General features: G+C 52.6%; 1 protein-coding gene across 1 annotated transcript in view; it reads left to right on the forward strand.

Annotated features, from left to right (window-relative positions):
* OTOF (otoferlin) overlaps positions 1–6,122 on the forward strand; it is a 104,396-nt gene extending 98,274 nt beyond the window's left edge. The window contains exons 49-52 of the mRNA XM_059843150.1: positions 3,488–3,729; positions 4,716–4,894; positions 5,034–5,134; positions 5,708–6,122. Of these exons, the coding sequence (XP_059699133.1) occupies positions 3,488–3,729; positions 4,716–4,894; positions 5,034–5,134; positions 5,708–5,888 (703 nt within the window). The 3' untranslated portion in view covers positions 5,889–6,122. The remainder of the gene's footprint in view (positions 1–3,487; positions 3,730–4,715; positions 4,895–5,033; positions 5,135–5,707) is intronic.
* Positions 6,123–10,937: the final 4,815 nt, after the last annotated feature.

A 10,937-nucleotide genomic window follows, 5' to 3' on the forward strand; every position in this document is an offset into this window, starting at 1 on the left:
TAGGTACAGCCAGGAATTCCACTGGGGAGAAATCCAGTGACATTTTTGTTAGAGGTAGGTACAGCCTGAAATTCTACAATGGAGAAATCCAGTGATATTTTTGCTGAGGTGTAGGTACAGCCTGGAATTCCACCAGTGAGAAATCCAATGACATTTTTGTCAGGGGGTAGATACAGAATTCCACCACTGAGAAATCCAATGACATTTTTGTCAGGGGGTAGATACAGAATTCCACCACTGAGAAATCCAATGACATTTTTGTCAGGGGGTAGATACAGCCTGAAATTCCACCACTGAGAAATCCAATGACATTTTTGTCAGGGGGTACGTACAGCCTGGAATTCCACCAGTGAGAAATCCAGTGACATTTTTGTCAGGGGGTAGATACAGAATTCCAGCAGTGAGAAATCCAGTGACATTTTTGTCAGGGGGTAGGTACAGCCTGGAATTCCATTGAAGCAACCTCTGCCTCTCCCGGGGTGGGCGCCTGTCCCTGCTGTTGTTGGACATGGGTGGTGCTGGGGGACCCAAAACCAGCCAGGACCGGGTGGATGTGTTCTCATCTACTTCTGTGCCATGCTTGGAGGGGGGACTGGAGAGTCTGGGGGTCCTCATCCCCTCTCTGGCAATAATCCAGTGTGGAGAGGACACGCAGGGAAGGGGATGGATATGTCATCATTTTGGCCAGGTTCTTGCTGGGGATGTTTACTCAGAGTCTCTTTCTTGCCTCTGCTGAGATTCCAAAGAAGCTGCTGGCATCTCCCATGCTGTTTCCTGCTTCTCCCCCTCTCCTTGGCTGCACATCCAGAGGGCCCTGCTTGGAGCTGTGGGGGCTTGTCTAGAATGCCACTGGGGTGGTTTTGGATGGTGACAATTTCCTGTTGGGAGAGGAGATGCCTGGTGTTGCAGAGGCTGAGAGACACAGACCATGCTGTGTGCAAGCAAAGCCAGTGTATTACACTAATGACCAATATTTACAGTTCCTCCACTTCCACACAAAATTCCCCACTCTGACCCCCTTGCCCCCGTTCCCTTAGCAACAAAATCTTTTCAGTTCCCAAGTCCCTGCTGCATCCTCTTGCACCAGTGATGCCTTTGTTACATCTTCTCTCCTCAGAGCAGTCAGAGTGACCAGACGGGATGTCTTAATTTTTGTTCTTGCCCTGAGTTCATCTCTCCCACTGCACCAGGGCCAGGAGGTTGGCAGCACTCCCCAGCTCAGCTTCTGTGGCTGTCTGATCCTCCACAAGACATCTCTGTCAAGTGCTGACGAGGTCTCGCTGCTTGTGATGCCTTTAGCACCTAACACAGGTGCTGCTGATGCCTCAGGTTTTAGCTTTTCTATTAATATAATTTTATATTTTATATTTTTTCAGATTCTGTGCTGCTTTAGTGTGTGGGTCTGAGCTTCATATTAGGGGATGGTGAGCTCTCTGCACAGAGTGGGGAGACAAAACAGTTCCTTCTCTAGTTGGGGACCAAGGACAAATGATCCAAATCTCAGGCCCAAGAACATAACATGGAATGAAGAGAGAAAAACAAGAAGGATGGGACTGCATGGGCTAAAGCTGGAATTGGACAACTAAATCCAAGATGCAAATGGAGCAGAACTGATCAAAGTGAGAGATCCTGTGCCCAGTCGTGCATTTTGGGACCATTTTGGTTCATCTTGGGTTCGTCTGGGCTCTTGTGCTGCCCAAGGTGGATCCATGGAGGAGATCCTTTTAATAAATCCCTGCTTTATTCTTTAGCTCTGTCCAGTCTCTGTTCTAGGTCAGCCTTCCCAAGGCATCAGTTTTTGTGACCACAAAAGGACAGAGGGCGTCTGCAAAACCCCCTGGATGAGGAACACCCAGCTCCTGCCCCCCACTCCTACCAGCACTCCCAGGAGGGGCCCCAGCTGCCGTCCAGAAGGTATCAGACAAAATACCGCCTTCATTCAGAGGATTCTTGGGCTCTGGTACCTTCTGGACCTCAGCTGGGCACCCCTGGGGGTGCCAGTGAGAGTGGGGGGCAGGAGTTGGGTGTTCATTTGGTCCAAGGGGTTTTCCAGATGCTTTTTCTGTCCTGGTAGAGTTGCCAAAAACTGATTGCTATAGAGGCCACCTAGAACAGAGGCTGGACAGAATTAAAGGAATAAAGTAGGGATTTATTAAAAGGCCTTCAAAGGATACACCTTGGGAAGCACAAGAGCCCAGCCAGGGCTACACCCAAGATGGACAACAGGTCACAAGTTTTCACACTTCTATAAATTTTGGTCCATTTGCATATTGGAGTTAATTGTCCAATTCCAGCTTTAGCACCTGAAATCCAATCCTTCTTGTTTTTCTCTCTTCAGCCCACGTTGTTTGTGCTCTAGGGCCTGAGATTTGGATCATTTGTCCTTGGTCCCCAGCTAGAGCAGGAATTATTTTGTCACCCACTCTGTGAACAGAGCTCACCGTCCCCTAATATGAAACTCAGACCTACACACTAAAGCAGTACAGAGTCTGAAAAAAAGAAAAGCTAAAATTTAAAGTACCATTCAGTCACCTCTGCCCCTCTCTGAGCTTGTCTTGATGTCCCCTCATGGCATTTCCACCCTGCCAGCTCCAATCCCTGAGCCTGGAGCCAAACTGGTGATGCTTGTTCTGTTGGTTTGTTCCCATCTCTGCTTCACCCTCCTTCAGCAGGAAGGGAAAGCCCCTTCCAGAACTTCAGCACATCAGAGAGTCACTGAATCATGGAATGCTTTGGGTAGGAAAGGACTTTAAACCTCATCCCATCCCAGCCCTTCCCTTGGGTGGGGACATCTTCCACTGTCCCAGGAGCTCCAGACCATGGTTCTCTCTCAACAGACAAATCCTGTGGGGTGGAGCTCCAAGGAATCCAAGCAAAACCCTGAGCTCTGAGGAGACTTTGGAGCTATCCCAGCAGTTCTATCCCTCTGGAATTTGAGGACCTTCCATCCCTGGAAGTGTCCAAATCCAGGTTGGAACAGCCTTGGAACAGCCTTGGACACTTTCAGGGATCCAGGGGTGGCCACAGCTTCTCTGGGCAACTGTGCCAGGGCCTGCCCACCCTCACAGGAAAGAATTCCTTCCCAATATCCCACCCAAATCTCCCCTTTTCCAGTGGGAAGCCATTCCCATTGTCCTGTCCCTCCAGTCCCATGTCCAAATTTCTGATCCTTTTTCCATCCTGCTCTGCTCCAGCCTCCCCAGCATTGCTTCCAGCTCCTGTACAGCTCCTCCACATCTCCTCACCCAGGGTAAGCCCTCGGACAATCCCCTTGAATCTCCTTCTCCTGAGGTTCTCTGTTCCCTCTGGCATCCTCCTGCCCCCTGGATTTCCTGCTGCAGTGTCTGAAGCAGCCCCATCCCCTTGTTCATAACTTTTAGGGTTTTTCAGTCCTGGAAACACCCTGGCTGCCCAAAGAGGGTGGTCCTGTCCCCTCTCCTGCCCCATGTAAACCTGTGTCCCCCTCTCACCTCCCCGGGCCCTGCAGGTGGCTGAAGGGGCAGCAGGAGGACAAGCAGGACACAGATGTCCATTACCACTCCCTCACTGGTGAAGGCAACTTCAACTGGCGCTACATCTTCCCCTTCGACTACCTGATGGCCGAGGAGAAGATCGTCATCTCCAAGAAGGAGTCCATGTTCTCCTGGGATGAGACCGAGTACAAGATCCCGGCCCGCCTCACCCTGCAGGTCTGGGATGCCGACCACTTCTCAGCCGATGATTTCCTGGGTATGTGCAGGGTCCAGAGCACCCCACAAACCCCCTGAGCTGCTGCTGGATGGAGCAGGTGGGATGAGCAGGCAGGAAGGGTCTGCAGAGGGTTCTGGACAGGCTGGATCCATGGGCCAAGGACAAGGGCCAGGTCCTGAACTGGGGTCACACCAACCCCACTGAGTGCTCCAGGCTGGGAAAAGGGGGTGGGAAAGGCCCTGGGGGTGCTGTGCCAGCAGCTGGACACGAGCCCAGGTGTGTAAGCAGCCAATGGTCCCTGGCCTGTGCCAGCTCTGGGGTGGCAGCAGGGCCAGGGCAGTGCCTGTCCCTGTGCTGGCACTGCTGGGGCACCTCCAGTGCTGGGGGCAGCTCTGGGCCCCTCCTCCAGGGCGAGACCTGGAGGGGCTGGAGTGTGTCCAGGGAATGGAGCTGGGAAGAGAATGGAGCCCCAGGAGAGGCTGAGGGAGCTGGGAAGGGGTTCAGCCTGGAGAAAAGGAGGCTCAGGGGGGACCTTGTGGCTCTGCACAACTCCCTGACAGGAGGGGACAGCCAGGGGGGGTCGGGCTCTGCTGCCAGGGAACAGGGACAGGACAAGGGGAAATGGCCTCAGGCTGTGCCAGGGCAGGCTCAGGGTGGACACCAGGAGGAATTTCTTCATGGAAAGGGTGGTCAGGCCTTGGCAGGGGCTGCCCAGGGAGGTTTGGAGTGCCCATCCCTGGAGGTGTCCAGGGAATGCCTGGACATCCCACTCAGTGCTCTGGACTGGGGACAAGGTGGGGATCAGGTTAGCCTCGAGGATCTGGGACCTCTTTCCAACCTTCAGGTCTCCATGATTCTGAGATCCTTTTTCTCCACTGCTCCTGTAGCCAAGACACCCCATTTCTCCATCGCAGACCTGGCTCAAAGCTGCTCCCCAGGGCAGGAGTTGCTGGTCCAGCCCCTCTCCAGCCAAGGACTTTGCCTTTTTGACATGCCAACCTCTGTCTTCCCCTTTGTCCTGCCAGGGGCCATCGAGCTGGACCTGAACCGCTTCCCCCGGGGAGCCAAGACGTCCAAGCAGTGCAGCCTGGAGATGGTGACCAATGAGGCTGAGCTGCCCATGATCTCCATCTTCAAGCAGAAGCGGGTCAAGGGCTGGTGGCCGTTCGTGGCCAGAGATGAGAATGATGAGCTGGAGATCACTGTAAGGATGGGGAAAAGGGAGGGTTTGCCTCCTGAGGACCGTCCACTCTTTGTGGACACCCTGCTTCCCCCTCATGGCTTTGTTTCTTCTGGCCTGGGAGCACATCCCAGGCCTCAGCACAGGTCTCTGCTCCCTGCAGGGCAAAGTTGAGGCTGAGCTGCACCTTCTGACAGCAGAGGAGGCTGAGAAATCCCCTGCTGGGCTGGCTCGGAATGAGCCTGATCCCCTGGAGAAACCCAAGTGAGTGGGAGAAGCCTTTCTGCAGCAGGGACCTGGGATTATGGTATTCCGCTCCCACCTGGAATGCTGCATCCAGCTCCGAGCCCCAAAACCTGCTGGAAAGGGTCTAGAGGAGGCCACGGAGGTGTTCTGAGTCTGGAGCCCCTCTGCCGTGGAGCCAGGATGGGAGAGCTGGGGGTGCTCACCTGGAGAGGAGAAAGATCCAGGGAGAGCTCAGAGCCCCTGGCAGGGCCTGAAGGGGCTCCAGGAGAGCTGCAGAGGGACTGGGGACAAGGCAGGGAGGGACAGGACCCAGGGAATGGCTCCCAGTGCCAGGGCATGGCTGGATGGGATCTTGGAAATGAGGAATTGTTCTCTGGCAGGGTGGGCAGGCCCTGGCACAGGGTGCCCAGAGCAGCTGTGGCTGCTCCTGGATCCCTGGCAGTGCCCAAGGCCAGGCTGGAAATTGGGAGCAGCCTGAGACAGTGGGAGGTGTCCCTGCCATGGCAGGATGTGGAACAAGATGAACCTTAAGGTCCATCAATCCCTTTCCCATGGTAATGGATTAATGATGGGTGTTTGGTTCCCCTGCAGCCGCCCGGACACGTCATTCATCTGGTTCCTGAACCCGCTCAAGTCCATCAAATACCTCATCTGCACCCGCTACAAGTGGCTCATCATCAAGATCGTGCTGGCCCTGCTGCTCCTCATCATGGTGGCCCTGTTCCTCTACAGCATGCCCGGATACATGGTCAAGAAGCTGCTGGGAGCATGAAGGGCTGGAACCTCTCCCGTGTCCCCAGCCCCAGGCACAACCTTCCCAGCTCCGTGTCCTTCTCCTCCCTGTGACCTCTGGGCAGCCCTGGGGGCATCTCCTCCCTGCTGCTGCTGCTGCTGGGTCTCCTCTTTGCATTCCTTCTCTGTGGGTCCCACTCAGTGCCAGGGAAATGGGGCAGGAGCATGGCAAAGATCCCCAGACTCTGCATCCCGCACCGGGGCTGGGAGAGGCGCCCAGCTGGCTCCTGTGGGAGTCCCCGAGGCCTCTGCCTGTTGGGGTCATGGCTGGTGCCTTCCTGGGAATCAGGGGAAGGAGAGGGGAGCTGGGGCTGCCTCACTGGAGCTGTAGGAGTGCTCTAGAAAGGCTCCTTGGAGGGATGTTCAGAATCCAGGATGGAGCAGGAAGCTGGGATGGAGCAGCTGGGGAGGTGCCAGCCCCAGCAGAGTGAGGGCACAGAGCACCCCCAGTGCCTGTCTCCACTGCCACCACCATCCCTGCTCCTCTCAGAGCTCTGGAGGTCACATTCCATGGCACAGGGATCTGTGAATCTGTCCCACCTCAGGAATGCTGTACACGGTGCCCAGCAGTGAGAAGGCACAGAGCATCCCTGGTGCCTGTCCCCAATTCCAGCACTATCCCTGCTCCACTCAGAGCTCTGGAGGTCACATTCCCTGGCACAGGGATCTGTCCCACCTTGGGAATGCTGGACATGGTGCCCAGCAGTGAGGGCACAGAGCATCCCCGGTGCCTGTCTGTCACTATTGAGTAAGAAATGACAGACTCACCAGAAGGCTGGTTTGCACAGCAGCTGCTTTAATACAAAAATTCCCTCTTTTTATAGACTCTTCTGATATATTCAGACCAGATTGGTTAATCAATCAATCAATTTCTCCTGATTGGCTAATTAACAAAAACACCTTTCTTATAAACAGTCTTTGAGAAAAACAGGAAGGCAGAGAGTAGGAACACACCACCTGCAGGTTGTTTATAATAACAAGCTGTCATTGTTTCTCTACAACTCCCTAAAGTCTCACAAGTCTGCTCTGAGAAAACTTATCTGGTTTTCTCGCTCTCTGACCAGACTGTCACATCCGCACCTGTCCCCACTGCCAGTGCCTGTCCCTGATCCTCTCGGAGCTCTGGAGATCACATTCCCTGGCACAGGGATCTGTCCCACCTCAGGAATGCTGGACATGGTGCCCAGCAGTGAGAGGGCACAGAGCATCCCAAGCACTGTCCCTGCTCCACTCAAAGCTCTGGAGGTCACATTCCCTCGCACAGGAATCTGTCCCACCTCGGGAATGCTGGGCATGGTGCCCAGCAGTGAGAGGGCACAGACCATCCCAAGCACTGTCCCTGCTCCACTCAAAGCTCTGGAGGACACATTCCCTGGCACAGGGATCTGTCCCACCTCAGGAATGCTGGACATAGTGCCCAGCAGGTCCTGCAGAGAGCCCTGGGATGGGCCAGGGGCAGACCCTGCCCTTTCTCCCCACAGCTCCGGCAGAGACTGGGACATGTCCCACAGCTCAAACATCTTCCCAACATCACCCACCCAGAGGTGGCTGTGGCTGGACATCCCCAGGGCTCACAGCTCCTCCTGCACTGTGTGAGCTCCTGGTGTCCTTCTGGATTCTCTGTGTATTTTGTTTGGCTTGGTAATTTTGTGGCTGGAGTCCTTCTGGCCGTGTGTCCTCGGGAAGCGCTCTGTCCCTGGCTCTCTGCGACATCCTGCTGCTGTAGAGCTGCCTTTCCCAGCTCCCGGTGCACAAGACCCCTACTGAAGAACTGAGGACATCTCAGACATGTTTTAATGAGGATATTACTATTCCAATCAGTCAATAAAAAACAGCTTTCACGTCCAGGCTCTCGTGGTTTGATTCTTACCAAACACCAGGCACCTACAAAAGCTGTTCCTTCAGAAAAAAAATTAACAAAGGGTTCATGAGCTGAGATGAGGATTCGGAGAAAAACACTCTAAGGGCAAACCAGGATCAAATTTAAAGGTATAAAGTGAATTTATTATTAACAGAGTCAGAGGAGGATAATGAGAAATAAAAGAAGATTTTAAAACACTCTTTTTCCCCCTAAGCCACTCCCTCTTTCCTGTGACCCACTAATGCACAGACTCAGATCAGAGGGGACACTGAGACATTTATTGCAAGAAAAAAGCTGGTTTTACACACTTCTTCAAGACAGAGTATTTTCTTATAAGGTATTTCTTCACTAAGCAACCCATCACACATTGCCACATCAGCAACATAATTTAATGTCCTTACATGTGGGTGATCACATGCTGTTCACTCATTCAGCAGGCTCCTCTCTGTGATGCCTTGAGAGGCCATCTAGTACAGAAGCTGGACAGTGTTAAAGAAATAAAGTAGATATTTATTAAAAGGCCTTCACAGGATACTCCTTGGGCAGTGCAAGAGCCCAGCTGTGGCTATACCCAAGATGAACGCTGGGTCATGAGTTTTCTCCTTTTATAAGTTTTGGCCCTTTTCCATATTGGGGTTAATTGTCCAATTACAGCTTCAGGTTATGCAGTCCCATCCTCCCAGATTGCTCTCTCAGTTTGCTGTTTACACTTTTTTATACTCGAGGCATCATCCATAGGGTGTCTGCCACATCCCATTTATTCCCCCCAAGGCCAGGTGGAGACAAGATTCTCTGTGCTGCCATGGCGTTCTGCAGGCTCGACTGTCACGATCCGCTCGTACAAGCGGGGGTCATGATAGTTCATTAACTGATCTCAGAGTTGAAAAAAAGTGCAGAAGGGGATTTCAGTATTAATCAGAACAAATACACCTTTTATTGCCCACAGCAAATGCAAGAGAGGGATTAGAAAGGAGATGAGAGAGAGAGAGAGAGAGAGAGAGAGAGAGAAAATGGAGGGGAATATAGCTACCAACAGAGAGACGAAATCCTTGTGGTCCAGCCAAAAGATCTGTCCTGTTGGGGAGAATCTCAAAGTCTTGATTAATTCAGGGGTCTATTATAGTCCTCCACCAAGGGGGAACAGGTAAAAGACAATGGAGAATGAGTCTACTGAAACCACCGCGGGGGGAACAGGTAAAAGACAGCGGAGAATGAGTCTCTATTAAAAAACAAGTACAGACAGTCCAAGTTCCAAAAATAGGACAAGTCAATCACAGCAGTGAGCGGGACCCATTGTTTTCAGGATTGGTTTCTGTGGGAGCTCAGCACATCACTCCTGATGTCCAGAGCTACCGAGAGAACCCTTGGGGGGCTTGGGAGTCCTGGAATGTTGCCAAAAGCACTTGGTGGCTTGATTTTGATCCATCTAGGGATGTGCCACCCATGTATGAGGAAATGGAACCTGTGAGAATCACTCGGGTGTAAATGGTGAAGGGAAGATATCATTATAGGGTGAATCACAAATTTTGGGGTTTTGGTACAGGGGGGTTGTAGAGACAAGATGGAGGAATCATGGCGTGCCACCAGGCTCTTCTTTCTTCTTCCTGTCTTCCATCTTCTGCAGTGGTGTTGGCATTTGGGGATTGGTCTAGGGTGAGGGTGTACTTGGTGACAAGGGTGATAGGTATTGGGGACAAAAGGTAAATATGATATACGTAGTTTTTGTTATAAAAGATGCGACCGCCTTGGGGGTGGGCAGAGTGCCTTTGGCTGCCGTGCTGGTCAGATCCTTCGGGCAGAGAAAGGACTTTTTAGATAAGAAATAATAAACAATTCTGAAGACCGAAAAAACCTAGCATCCAGACCCATCTTTTGAAGCCCAGCAGGCAAGAACCATCCTGAGCGTGTGTGGTGGCAGAGACAGAGAGCCGAACCCCATAGGTTTCTGTGGGAAACCAGTTTTAGTCCACTGAACACACCTGCAGGCAACACTTGGCAGACATCCTGCTTCAGTCCGGCCCCTGTGTTAGGATTATAGAGGTCTCAATCTCAGTCCTTGGGAGGGGGCTTCAATCTCTGTCCATCATGGTGGTTGTGAGGCAGATGAGGGATTTTCCGTGGGGGATTGTTGCAGTGTGAAGCAATATCCTGTCCCAGTTCCTTCTCAGGTGTGCCAACCTCTTCCTTCCCCTCCCCCTTGCCCCCTTTCCGAAGTGATGTCCATCAAGCTCTACATACCAGTAAGGGCATCGTGTGATTGGCAGAGGTTCAAAAGATGCTTCTCAGACCTGGGGTCATTGGCCTGTCCAGGTGTCATTGTCCCCTGAGACCCTCCCCCTCCCACCTGGTTGGTGGCTCACCTGTCCTTTCCCTCCCCCCTCCCTGTGGGTTTAAAGGACACTGAGACCATGCGGTTGGTTTTCTGTTGGAGCTGTTACCAAGATTCAGAGCTCTGTGACCCTGGAATAAAACTCTGGATTTAACCCTCCGGTGGAATCCACTCCCTTTCCTCTTCACCGTCGCCTGAACCTTTTCCACTAGAGGTAAACTGAGTTTCTACCATGCCTGGACTTGTTCCGAGTGCCTAACTGCAACTTCCAGCCAGCCAAAGGTGTCTCTGAGGTGAAACACCACAGCTGCTGCCTTTGGTCCAGAGCAGCGCCGGACGAGCCCAGGCACGTTCCACCCAGCAATATTGGGATTTTATTTCAATAGGGGATCACAAAAGTTACCCCAGAAAGTTCATTTGGCCAAGAGGTAAGGAAACTTCACGGGCTGTTGTGATGAGCAGGGATTGTGAAGCCACTGTAAGTGTACAGAGCAAGCTGCTCATTGCCAGGCCCTGCCTGAAGCAGTGTGCCATGGCAACACAGCAAGCACACCTGCAATCACTTGGCGAGCATCCACCCCAACCAGGCCCAGAACCCCAGTCAGGATCTTCAGGGTCTTGGTCTCTGTCTTTGAGATGATCACAAGGCAAATGAGGAAAACTTGAGAGCAAAGAAAACTTCTCTTATAGCGTCCCACTGCCTGAAGCTCAATTCCATCTTCTCTCTCTACACTTTCCCACCAACAGCGCAGAGAAACAGGGCATGGGGGGTTTTGGTCAGCTTGTTACTCAAGATCTTATTCTGTTTGCTTAGGGAGAGGTGGCTTTTCTCTGCTATG

Source organism: Haemorhous mexicanus, chromosome 3, assembly GCF_027477595.1.
Source record: "Haemorhous mexicanus isolate bHaeMex1 chromosome 3, bHaeMex1.pri, whole genome shotgun sequence".
NCBI classification, from domain to species: Eukaryota; Metazoa; Chordata; class Aves; order Passeriformes; family Fringillidae; genus Haemorhous; species Haemorhous mexicanus.